We start from the raw sequence: 13,356 nt of genomic DNA, 5'->3' as shown, positions 1-13,356 counted from the left end.
CAGCAATACACAATAACTTTATTTTTTTACTGTAATGTTGATGGTTTCTTCTGTTTTCAGCTTCTTCTTTTGCCTGCTTCTCTTAAACAGGCAGAAACTAAGTGAAGCTAGGGTAGCTCCATTCGTAACCAAAATTAAAAGGAACGCCAATTAAATTTGCAATCAGCGTCTAAATAAATTGTATTTTATTCTATAACAGAATTATAGATAAATGCATTTTATGTTCCTAAAGTAATAAAATGACCTTAGCTCTGTAAAGGGTGCTGAAGAAAGTATTGCCTTTTTTTTTAAAAAAAAACAAACCCATTTCCATTTAAAGCGACACATTTTTCATTATTCATAATTTTCAAAGAATGTACATATCTGTTCTAAAGAAAAGAGAGCTGAACTCTCTTTCCTTCCTCAGCTTATTTGTTGATCATCTTTACAAAATAGTCCTCTGAGGTCAATATGGTTTGGGGATGTCTGATAATTTGGGCATGCTTACGGACTGCTGTGGAGGAGCTACTTCACTGTGCTGTCTTCCTGTAAGGTAAAGGTAAAGGGACCCCTGACCATTAGGTCCAGTCGTAGCCGACTCTGGGGTTGCGGTGCTCATCTCGCTTTATTGGCCGAGGGAGCCGGCGTACAGCTTCTAGGTCATGTGGCCAGCATGACTAAGCTGCTTCTGGTAAACCAGAGCAGCACATGGAAATGCCGTTTACCTTCCCACCGGAGCGGTACCTATTTATCTACTTGCACTTTGACGTGCTTTCGAACTGCTAGGTGGGCAGGAGCAGGGACCAAGCAACGGGAGCTCACCCGGTTGCAGGGATTCGAACCGCCGGCCTTCTGATCAGCAAGTCCTAGGCTCTGTGGTTTAACCCACAGCGCCACCCACGTCTTCCTGTACCTCTCTGCAAACAAGCATATGAAGAAACCTACTTGGCAGACCCAGTAATATGTTTCTTTCCCATCCAAGGAAGTTCCCTCCCCATCCAGACTTGTGGTGGGAAGAAAAATGACTTTGAGTGTCAGTCTGCAAGGAGGCATTCCATGGAATGGGAGAGGGTTCTTTTCCCCTCACCCAAGGAATTTGGATATGGGACTGCATGGGAGGGGAGAGGATACAGTATTCCTCACCCAAGTTCCCCCCATTCTTGTTCCATACACCGGAATAAATCACTCTAATTGGAATTGCTTAAACTCAACCCTGCTTTACAGAAGGCCAGCTGCTCTACCATCACTAGATTCAGTCTCCAGTTGTAAGCTACTTGGATCCATGTTCTTTGCGCAGTTGCTGCTAAATCAAGACCCATTTGCACAGTCGCCCTGCAGCCCTACATCTGGAAAGATGGAAAACATGACCTCGGACTGTATGTACAAGAAGTTGTGCTCCTTGCTTTGAAATTGGGAGACACCTGGCTGGGTCCCCTTCTGTGACGAGGCCTGCCAGGAACAGAACGCAAAGAACATTTACTAGCCCTTTCCTTACAGGATTCCAAAACCACATCAAACATATTTCCAAAATCCTGTCAGTGGGAAGAGCCTGTGGGTGGTGCTAGGCCAATAAATCCTGGTTTGAAGAATTAATGATCATTCTGTGTTAGCTTGTGGTTCTCATTTTACAAGCATGAACCCCCAACTCTTCCGAGCATTGTTCTGAGGCTCTCTGTCCTTCGGTTTCTTCATACTTTAAGTGGATTCAAGGCCTGTTGTGTGCTTTGGCTTTTAAATAATAAAATAAATAAATTTTTATTTGTACCCTGCCCTTCGCGGTTCAAAAACCGGGCTCAGGACGGCTAACAACAAATTTAAAACACTTAATTATAAAAGCAGCATAAAATACAGTATAAAAACATGAATAACAATAAAATTAAAAATTAAAAAATCAATTAGATAATCCCCAGGGCTAGCTGGCTGAATTGGTCCTACTTTGAGACTTATCAACCAGTTTTGTCCAGGGGACTTAGACCTTAACAATGCAGTTGAATTTACTCCATTTGCTTTCTTGCACATAACATTTTTAGTTGTGAGCAAGCTTCCTTGCTTGATCTCTCTGCAATAGACCAAAGGGTGACCTGAATCTTCAGCTGCATATTTCTGTGTTGGCATGCGGACAAAAGAGATGTGTCAACCCCTCTTGAGACATTTCACTAATCGCGCTGAAATGTTTTTTGTTTTCTTCAGATGTTTCATCTGAGGAGAAATCTCCAGATTTGCCCTGTAGGTAGAATCTGGTGATAGCATGTTTTAATTATAAAAATGTAAGCACGGTTTTACCCCACCCTTCCTCCCAGGAGCTCAAGGTAGTTCACAGCAGGGCTGGCTGCCTCTCAGGACTTCCTCTGCACAGCCTTTTGTCAGATTCAGTGGGATTTGCTGTAGCCACTCAGCTAGGTGAGTTCTTCCTTTGCACTGGAAGGACAGGTCTCCAGCAGGGAAAAACTAAGTGAGGGGCAAATTGCCAGCCCTCCGTGCCTTTAATTAAGTTCTTTCAATTAAAACCTGTTTTAACTCTACAAGAAAAGGCGAGTCATAATTAAGCACAAACTATGTAATTTTTCTCACCGCTTCCAAAGCTGCCAAGAGATTTTGTGTTCTAATAGGTGATGAAATTAAAATGGGAGGGAAAGACAATTAAATTATGATCCCACATGCATTAAAAGCCTTAATGAACATTAATTGAATGTTATGAATTTTATTTTTCAAATTGCTGACTGAAATGCTTTTGGGGGTTTTTTTTTAACTAAAACGCAGTCATAAATAGCTAGGTTTTTTGTTTTTACTTTTTGAACTACTTTTATCTGTTTATAAGAATATTTCTATACCATCATCTCACAAAATATCAGGGTGGTGTACAGCAATATATATATATCTTCGGTAACAAACAAGCAAACCCATATATAACAGGTGGGAGAAAGGCTTGAGATATATGAAATTCTATGTGCATTTACTATACCTGGGAGTTAGGTTTTTTGAACAGAGTTGGGCCTTGCTTTTGAGTGAACAGGTAATCCTGTTAAAATAGTATCTTGGTGTATCCTGTGACTCCGTTACAATGAGCCAGGAGCAGTAATATAAGCGAGTGGCAACAGCCATGCATTAGAATACCAGCAACACCATTCACTCAACATGCAATGTTGAGCATAGAATAAGTGGAAAGTTAGCTCTGGGGGAAAACATAGAAGTGACTTCTCACTCTGCCTGCCAGAAAACCCTAAGAGGAGCCGTGCAGGATCAGGCCAAAGACCCATCTGGCCCAACATTCTATTTTCACTGTGGCCAACTAGATGCCAATGAGAAGCCCATAAGCAGTATTTTTGTTGCCTCAGATGTTTAATAGCTACAAACCACAGGACATCTTTAAATAAGGTGTTTTTATATGAGGATATTTGATAGTGGAATGCTCACTAGGGCAGTCTGCAATGAAGCATGAAGAACAGGCTCGTGAATACTGCTTTTGGAGTGCAATTTGCTGACGTACATACTGAATTTCCCCCAATAACATTGGTTGAGTTTAGTGGATAGGATTCAGGCCCTGAAGCCAGGAGAAAACACTCCCTGGAGACACTGACTGTTGCTTGATTGGAGAAGAAGCTCTATTTCTTGAAACCTCTTTCCTAAGCATCGAACAGCAAACACACACACACACACACACACACACACACACACACCAATGGAAACACCTTGATGTATACACCTTGCATTCTAGCAACCTTGGCCAAGAGGCAGTTACTATTAGATAACACAAAGATGGGTGTGAAGTGGGTGTGTAAATAATAACACACATATTTTTGAAGTGGAGGATGATGTATACTGCAGGAACACCTGGAATTACTTGCTTTGCACTAGAACCGGTAGATACATTGCTTCTTCTGATATAGGTATAATGTTTTAATTGAGTGCATCTGATGTTGCCAGTTGTAGAGGCCAAGGCAGATTTGACACTGATGATTGTTTTATTTTCTATATATATAGAAATCATTTTTATTTGATTTTTCAAGTATAGATTTATAGCAAAACCAATAACATTTCCATATACAGTCATACCTCGGGTTGAAGTAGCTTCGGGATGAATATTTTCGGGTTAATAATAATAATAATAATTTATTATTTGTACCCCGCCCATCTGGCTGGGTTTCCCCAGCCACTCTGGGCGGCTTCCAACAAAGATGAAAAATACACTAAAATGTCACATATAAAAAACTTCCCTGAAGAGGGCTGCCTTCAGATGTCTTCTGAATGTCAGGTAGTTGTTTATCGCTTTGACATCTGATGGGAGGGCGTTCCACAAGGCAGGCGCCACTACCGAGAAGGCCCTCTGCCTGGTTCCCTGTAACTTGGCCTCTCGCAGTGAGGGAACCGCCAGAAGGCCCTCGGAGCGGGACCTCAGTGTCTGGGCAGAACGATGGGGGAGGAGACGCTCCTTCAGATATACTGGACCGAGGCCGTTTAGGGCTTTAAAGGTCAGCACCAACACTTTGAATTGTGCTCGGAAACATACTGGGAGCCAATGTAGGTCTTTCAAGACCGGTGTTATATGGTCTCGGCGGCCGCTCCCAGTCACCAGTCTAGCTGCCGCATTCTGGATTAGTTGTAGTTGTAGTTTCCGGGTCACCTTCAAAGGTAGCCCCACGTAGAGCGCATTGCAGTAGTCCAAGCGGGAGATAACCAGAGCATGCACCACTCTGGCGAGACAGTCTGCAGGCAGATAGGGTCTCAGCCTACGTACCAGATGGAGCTGGTAAACAGCTGCCCTGGATACAGATTTGACCTGTGCCTCCATGGACAGCTGTGAGTCCAAAATGACTCCCAGGCTGCGCATCTGGTCCTTCAGGGGCACAGTTACCCCATTCAGGACCAAGGAATCCTCCACACCCGCCCGCCTCCTGTCCCCCAAAAACAGTACTTCTGTCTTGTCAGGATTCAACCTCAATCTGTTAGCCACCATCGGCAACCCGGAAGTAACGGAGTGTGTTACTTCCGGGTTTCGCCACTCGCGCATGCGCAGACGCTCAAAATGACGTCACGTGCATGCGTGGAAGTGGCAAAACGCGACCTGCGCATATGCAGATGCGCAGTCGTGTGTTACGTTTGCTTCAGGATGCGAACAGGGCTCTGGAACGGATCCCGTTTGCATCCAGAGGTACCACTGTACAGAGATTTCTCTTAATTTCGCGACTTCCCCCCATCCCCTCTGTGGGTCCTAATGTCAGCGTTTCCAACTGCATATTATATCATAATCTATATTTTATATCTGTCTATTTTATCCATCACATTTGTTACAAGTGCGATTAGAATCCTGCTAATGTTTTTATCTGCTTACAGTGGTCTCCTAAATAAATAACACTGATGATTGTTTTAATCATGGTTACATTTGCAAGCAGCTGAAGAGATCATGTGGTCCCTTTGGGCTTATCTCTCTTCCAGAATACAAATTTCCCCTTCTGGGAAGTTAACCATTGCCAGCAGTTTTAACCATGGTTAGGGCAAGTCAGGGTCCCAGCCTAACTTTGCATCTGATACCTGTGTTTGGTTTCTGTGTAGGAACCTAACCTGTGTTAAGCGCCTTTTGCTGATTGTCACTTAGCTGTTCTACATTGTCCTGTTTAATTCATGGTTGTCCTCCAAACAGTCCTGCCTATGCTAAACTCTCGTGTGGCTAAATACCTCAGAATACTATTTCCCCACTTACTTAGATGGCTTGGATTTGAAAATGCAATGCTCAAAGTTACCTTGATTTTTACCTATGACTCCTGAAGCTGTATTGCCATACCAGTACTGATGAAAGCTGTCTCTCTGCAGGAGTCTGAAAATACCAGCAGTAAAGGGAGGGTAAATTGCTGTGGTTTTTCTTGAATATGGACCCATGAATGTTGTATCAGGAAAGTATAGGAAACTTTTGAAATGTAGTTTGCATGACAAGTCTCCAGGGAACAATTATGTGGCAGTAAAGTGATGCTGACAGAGTACCAGCAATCTGGTATTTTGGGCCATATGGAGCAAGTAATCACAAGGAGAATGGAGGGAATTAATTTCATAGGATTGTGTTTCAAGGTACTATATGTGCAGCTGGTGGGAGAGGGAAAATTCCAGTGGCAATAGATATATACTTATGAATCTCTAGTGCATAATCCAGAGGTGAGGAACTGGATTTGGCCAGTCCTTCTCTCTACCAATAACTTGGGCCAACTTTGACATCATTATCTTCCTCATTATTATTAAGCCACAGTATGTTTAAATGAAACACATTGTGCTTATTTTAAATAAAAAAAACCCTGCCTACCCATCTCTCCACTCCCCCCATCTTTTGTTGTTTTCCTTTTGTCTGTTTTTAGATTGTAAGCCCCCTTGGGGTAGAGATGTGTCACACCTGTTATTCGCAAAGTGCCATGAATGAACGAATGAAAATTCTGTGTCTTTTCAGGTATATCTTGAAAGACTTTTAACTTATGCGGAGATAGATATATGTCCAGCAAACTGGAAGCGAATTGTGCTGGGTGCAATTCTACTGGCATCAAAAGTTTGGGATGACCAGGCCGTGTGGAATGTGGACTACTGTCAGATTCTGAAAGATATCACCGTTGAGGACATGTGAGTTCACTGTTCTTTCTGTTGTCCCCATGATGTACAATAGAACTGACCATTATTTTTCCTTTTTTTAAAAAAAAATGTTGTTGTTTAAATTTATTATGATGATCCATCCTGCATTGCACACCACTTTTGGAGCTATTTGGTAGAGAAATAAGCACAACAGATAAATAAACAAGGTTGGAGCTAGACTAAATTAGTTGAGATTAGGTGTCATTTAAATCAATGGGAGGTTAGCCATAACTTAAGTCCCGCTGATTTTTCAAAGAGAAGTAAGTTCAGCTAATTTAACTTGGATTCAATCTGGTTAGATGGGTCTTCTGTCTTAACTATTGGCATTCTCACAATGGCTAATAGAACTACCACTCCGTAAAGGTAAAGGGATCCTGACCATTAGGTCCAGTCGTGGCCGACTCTGGGGTTGCTCATCTCGCTTTATTGGCCGAGTGAGCCGGCGTACAGCTTCTGGGTCATGTGGCCAGCATGACTAAGCCACATCTGGCGAACCAGAGCAGCACACGGAAAAGCTGTTTACCTTCCGTCGGAACGGTACCTACTTATCTACTTGTACTTTGATGTGCTTTCGAACTGCTAGGTTGGCACAGGCAGGGACCGAGCAACGGGAGCTCACCCCGTCGTGGCGGTTCAAATCCCCTCGACGGGGTAAGCTCCCGTTGCTGCATAGGAACTGGTATTTGGAAGCACACTACCTTGGACAGTAGATGATAGGCCATGCTGGCTGGTAGCCATTGATAGTCTTATTCTAGTTATGCTTCGCTGCAGGCTTGAATGATGGCAGTCCAACACATTGCAGAGTGGTTTCCTTTATGGTCTGCTTAGGTGACTGCAATTGCTCACGCTTGATGTACCTTGGTGTACCTAAACAGAAATCAAGCAGAATTCTAAAATCTTTGCAACTTTCAAGAAGACATGGGTTAGTTTTACAGAGGAAGGAGGAAGGGAAGCTTTAGTCAAATGCATGAAAGAGGAAGAGAGCAGAGGAGGCAAGTGAAGGAGCGGCTTTCAGACTTCATCAAAGTAGGATGGTTCCTTGGCTTACACTCCCTTTGCCTCAGGGTGTTCTGGTTATACCTCGTCTTCCATTGTGAAGCATTGGAGTTTCCTACACAGGTACATCAAAAATGGGGAAAGTCGATCTGAGCTTGTTTATATTTATGTGTGTTAGCTTGAGGAACAGATGCTGCTTTGGAATGAAATTCAACAGTATACAAAAAGCCCCATTTAAAAGCTCATAAAACAAAGAGAATTTGATTCCCCTACAGATTATATTGTGTAGTCCTGTTACAGTCCAAAATTCCTTATACAAGTCAAAATGTGCTGGAACTTGTTTGACCAAGTAAATCACAAGCAACTGAAGCACATGACTGATCTAATACAATTTTTTTTTTTTGTATTGACGACTGAGCATCTGCTGTTAAATTTCATACTTGGCCATTACTGGGAAGTGAGCCACAAGCATGCAATGGAAATGAATGCTTGATAGTCCATTAACAAACATGAGATAAAAGCTTACGTATGACAACCTTTTGTTGAACCTGAACATTTGGGTGGGTGGGGAGGAGAAACTGTCCCCAAACTGCCTGGGCTGAAGATAGCTCAGGTTCCCATGAGATGTCTGTGACAAGCTTAAAATACGTTTTCTTTCTCTGGCGTCAGCCTGTTATAAGACAAAGTAAATTATTGTCCTTCGGGTCAAGAGTTTAAAACGTGTCTTGCTATTTATTTTGCAGGAATGAGTTGGAACGCCAGTTTCTTGAGTTGTTGCAGTTCAACATTAATGTTCCCTCCAGTGTTTATGCCAAGTATTATTTTGATTTGCGATCCCTGGCAGAAGCAAACAACCTGAGCTTTCCATTGGAGCCGCTCAGCAGGGACAGGGCATATAAACTTGAGGTGAGAACCTTGATCTCCTCCCATCACAAACACCTTGTGGATGTGGCAAGCTGACCTTTTATTTTGCCCTCTCTGAAAAGAATTCAAACAAAATGGAAGCCCACTAGAAAAACTTGAGTGTAGGCTTTAAAAAGAGTGTGTGTGTGTGTGTGTGTGTGTGTGTGTACACACAATAAACAGAGCAATCAATTTACAACAGTGTCATACTGTACAATAGCCAGATAAATGAAAGAGCAAAGTTGGGATGTTACAGGAGAGAGAGAGGGATCATTGCCATTGCTAACCACCAGAGCCATCGTGGTGTAGTGGTTAAGAGCGGTAGTCTCGTAATCTGGGGAACCGGGTTCACGTCTCCGCTCCTCCACATGCAGCTGCTGGGTGACCGTGGGCTAGTCACACTTTTCTGAAGTCTTTCAGCCCCACTCACCTCACAGAGTGTTTGTTGTGGGAAAGGAGAATGTTAGCCACTTTGAGACTCCTTCGGGTAGTGATAAAGCGGGATATCAAATCCAAACTCCTCCTCCTATCTGGATGGGCTACAAAATTGGAGTAATGGAACAGTAAGGGGGTTAATGAGCACCTGGGTGGGCTGCATGGCAGACAGGCTGTTTTTGGCTTGCTAGGGTCTCAACTTCGCCAGGCTTGGATTACAAAGAAAGATGGAGGGGTCATAGCTTAGTTAGCAGAGCATGGGCTTGCAAGCAGAAGGTCCCAAAGTAAAGACATGGCATCTCCAGTTTTTTGGGGAAAGCAAAGCCCAGGTCTAGCCCCTGGTATTTCTAGTTAAAAGGGTCAGGTAGAACGCAGAGGATGGGAAAGACTTTCCTCTTCCTGAAGCCTTAGAGAGCTACTGCCAGTCAGAGCAGTCAGTACTAGGCTATTTCACGTGTCTGACCTTTCTCCCTTGCCCATCTCCCTACAGGCCATCTCCCGCTTGTGTGAAGACAAGTATAAGGACTTCAGGAAATCAGCAAAGAAACGGTCAGTCAGTTCGGACAATCTGACTGTAGTTAGGTGGTCACCTGCGATTATCTCCTAATGTTTGAAGTCTTGGTTAGTCCTCAAAAATACTGTTTCTATCATCAACTTTGGGAGGGAGGGGGTTGTTATCCCCCCCTCGTTCTTCCCCCCCTTCTCCTTATTCTTGTTTTTAGATCTGCCTTTACAGTGCCTCCCCCATTGCGTAGCACACAAGAATAAATATACGGACAGGAGAGAGACGTTAGTACATCGGGAAGAACTTCGGAAGAAAGCTGGTTCTGTTGTTTTGCTGCAGATTTGTCCTTTTTTATGTGAGGAAAAGGCAAACTACATACATATGCTTGGAAGAACAGAAAAGCAAGTGCGTGTGTTATTAAAAAGAAAAAGATCCTCAGCAGAGACAATAGCATGGGAATTTTAAAAACACACCACAAGATCGGCTTGGAAGAAGCACTATGAGAGAGGATTTTGAAAGTATTTCACTTTCTCTTCAGTGTTTTCCATTGGCTTTCTGGGTTTTATATCTTTTTTCATTCCTCCCTTGCTGTTTGTCTGGGAGTCGCTTTTCTTGCTTCTGCAAAGCAGCAAGTATGAAGAAGGCAGTATCTACTGTAGCACAAGCCTCTGAACCAGACGCCATCGATTGTTTTCTTCTCTCCCATCGGCTCCATCCTACTCCATCCACTAGGCTTCCCTTCATAAGCTGTTTTATTAGCCTTTTCTCCCCCTTAATTATTATGCATATTTTGTTTCTCGTATGCCTTTATTGTATTTTTTGAAAAAACAAAATTTGACTTGATTTCTAGTGCTGAACCAAAAGTATACAAAAAAAAAGATCAGGTGATTGTTTGGAATTCTTTCTTTTTTTAATTTATAGCGACCGTGTCCGTGGTGTGTTCCCACAGGTTGCAACTCGGATGCTGGCTGCTTCATAGTATATGTGGCTGCATGTGCCTTCCTATGTTCTTTGGGATAGTTTTATTTTTCCTTACTATAAAGTTATGGTTGTTGGAAGGATCCAGGTGAGAGTGGAACTTGGGCCAAGGAGGTGAAATTTGCATTGGATGCAGTAGTCCTTTTTTTGTTTGCAAGTTTTTTCACTGCATTTAGAGATTTAGCAGAGATTAAGTGAGAGAGAAAGTGGGAGAGAGAGAGAGAGAATCTTATTTTGTATGGCAGAGACAGATGATTTCCTTCACTTCCTGGTTCAATGTTGCAAGCAATAGCCTCAAGTTTTTTATATGTTTACTTTAAATGGAAACCAATCTGTTTGTATAAAATAGAAAAAAAATTGAAAAAAAGAGTTTCTGTTCTAGTGGGAAAGGGTCAATGGAAGAAGAGGGAGGAGGAAGAGAAGAAGAAGAAATCTATATTAATTTTACCAAGTGTTTTGTCACAGGTTAGATTTCAGAATAAAAACCGTTAAAATGCATTTTCCAGTGTAGGTGCTTCTAGAAATTTAAACAAAATGCAAACTGTGAAGAAAATTTTGTTGCTTTGTTGATTATATTGTACTTCTGTTGTTGTTACTACTGGTTCCCACCCTTCTTTTCCTTAATGGGATAAACGAGTTGAATACCTTTTTTATATAAAGCAAATCACGTTATCTCTGAAAAAAAAGGAAAGGGGAAAAAGCCTTGTGCTCTATATAAGCATCTATGAATTATTTTGCACATTTTGAGAAGGATGCCATTTTACGATGCATAAGACAAACAAAAACCAAAATCAGTTGTACAGTAAGTTCCGTGATCTTGAAGCTCCACAAATTCTCCTGTGCAAGCCACAGCGAAATAGACGAGACCTCGTCTTCAATGTGTGGCACTTGCCCTACATGCACTCCTCGAGTGAAACCATACACACCACATTCCACCAGAGCGTCTTCTGCAGAAACTCCTATTCCATATGTGTACTTGCACCCTGCTCCCCTTGGGTGTTGTGCAGGACAAGCTGTCTTCCTGAGCTAATACCATTAGCTTCAGTGTCATCTCTTGCAGGAGACATGCCCTTACACATTTCTTTATCTGGTCTCATTGAGCCTTAAAACCCCAATTAGGAATTGTTCACTTGACATTTCCAGCCCAACTGTTTCATGGGACAAGAGCACATCCATGCGGCTCTGAATATGGGGAGCTCTTTGCTTCCAATCCCTGCAGGATGCCAAAGAGGAGGTATGTCTGCACACCTGAAAGTTTTTTCTCAATTTCTTCTGCGACAGCTCCTGTTACTAAAGAGGCAACCAAACAACTGCTCCCTACTGGTGTGAGCTGCTGCATAAGAAACAGAAAGCGCTTAATTCTCTCGTGTGAATTCATGTTTCCGTCTGGGGATCTTGACTAAGGAGTGCAACTTAGGGTGGCTTAGACCTGCTGGTTCCCAGCAGGCCTACAGTCAAGGCTCTTATCACCTACATAGCCAGCTCCCCAGTCCTGGGTAGGCAGGAGACTTTGGTTTTCTTAGGACAGGAATGGGGAATCTGTGGTCCTCCAGATGGTGGACTCGCATCTCCCACCAGCCTCAACCAGCACGGTCAGGGATTATGGGAGTTGTAGTACAATATTAGAAGAGTCCCAGGTTCCCTTCCCTTCCCGAAGACACTTACCATGCTACTAGCTTGGTTCCACAGTGCCGAATCAGGAACACAGAATGATGCTCCCTCTGCGTTCCCTAAATATGCTTATGACTCCAGAGCATTAAAGGTTTTTATCAGACAACTGTGTCCTTGGTTATGCTATCTGCCTTAAAAGGGTAACACACACTGATGAGGTTAAATTGCTAATAACTTAAGTAGAGTTTTCTACTAACATGTATTACATGACATGAAGGTTTTGCCCATCTATGTTCCCCAATCAGTTTAATTCTCATTACTTTGTTATTGTTGTTGCTACTATTTTTATTACTGTGCCAATATAGCGAAACTTTGATTCTATCAAGTTTTGAGGGTGCCCCTTTTGCCTTTTCCTTGACTAGAATGTTTCAAATTTAAAAATTCTTTAAAGAGAAGAGAAGAGCGAGAGTGAAAAAGGCCAGCTTTCGTTAGAATTGGGTTACGGTGCCTCTCCCAATAGAAATGTGATTGTACCTGGAGTTGTTTTATCAACAGTCTGCAGAACATTTTGGGGCTGACTTTCTAGCAAGCACAGTTTGCAATGGGTATAGGACAGCCTTCCCCAACCAAGTCCCTCCAAATGCATTGGACTACAACTGGTTTGGACCAGCGGGAGTTGTAATCTAAAACATCTTGAGGGCAGCAGGCTGGGGAAGGCTGGTGTAAGGGAAGATCAGAAAGAGAGCAAGGTTTGCATTATGTAAAGTTCTCAATGCATCTACTATAATTTTGTGAAATTTATTAAACAACTTTAAAGATTGTATAGTCTATTTATTGTAAAATTTCAAGTGGATTCCGTAAAACCTGGCTCAGTCTTGTTTAGACTATATTGGATATCGTTTTAGCCTTGTGCACTGGATTCTACCTCTGTATAGGAGAATTTTCCATATTCTTCAATTAGTACTGATTCTGTGATTTAACTTGGTTATGTTTCTTGCACTAAAAATTAAAAAAACAAAACAAAATCTGTTAAATGTGGGTTTTATTTTTACTTTTGTTAATTTTACATTTTTGCAGTACTTGAGCATTATTATTTTTTAGGGTTCTTCTCTGGATGATTCCAGAGTTTACTGTTCCTAGGAGATCTGTTTCCCTTTCATCAAAGGTTGCTAAAAACTGCTGAAAAATTCTGGCTTGTTAATATTGCCCTGTGTTTTCAAGCAGATTCACTGCTGTGATTACAAAGGTGTACCCCTATTTCAAAAAGCAAACCCCATTATGCACTCATAAATTTGATCTGTTTATTATTCTATTTACATCCCACCTTTCTTCCAAAAAGCTCA

The 13,356-nt window shown here is 42.2% G+C and overlaps 1 protein-coding gene across 1 annotated transcript in view; it reads left to right on the top strand.

Moving 5' to 3' along the window:
* Window positions 1-13,038, top strand: part of CCNY (cyclin Y) — a gene marked incomplete at its 5' end in the record, with an annotated part of 121,671 nt that extends 108,633 nt beyond the window's left edge. The window contains 3 exons of the mRNA XM_083467197.1: window positions 6,410-6,576; window positions 8,325-8,487; window positions 9,410-13,038. Coding sequence (XP_083323323.1) covers window positions 6,410-6,576; window positions 8,325-8,487; window positions 9,410-9,526 — 447 coding nt within the window. The 3' untranslated portion in view covers window positions 9,527-13,038. The remainder of the gene's footprint in view (window positions 1-6,409; window positions 6,577-8,324; window positions 8,488-9,409) is intronic.
* Between the last annotated feature and the right edge of the window lie 318 nt (window positions 13,039-13,356).

Source organism: Podarcis liolepis (genome assembly GCF_965112155.1).
Source record: "Podarcis liolepis genome assembly, chromosome: 12".
NCBI classification, from domain to species: Eukaryota; Metazoa; Chordata; class Lepidosauria; order Squamata; family Lacertidae; genus Podarcis; species Podarcis liolepis.
Note: the sequence above shows the minus strand (reverse complement) of the source record. Positions and strands in the feature narration are given on the sequence as shown.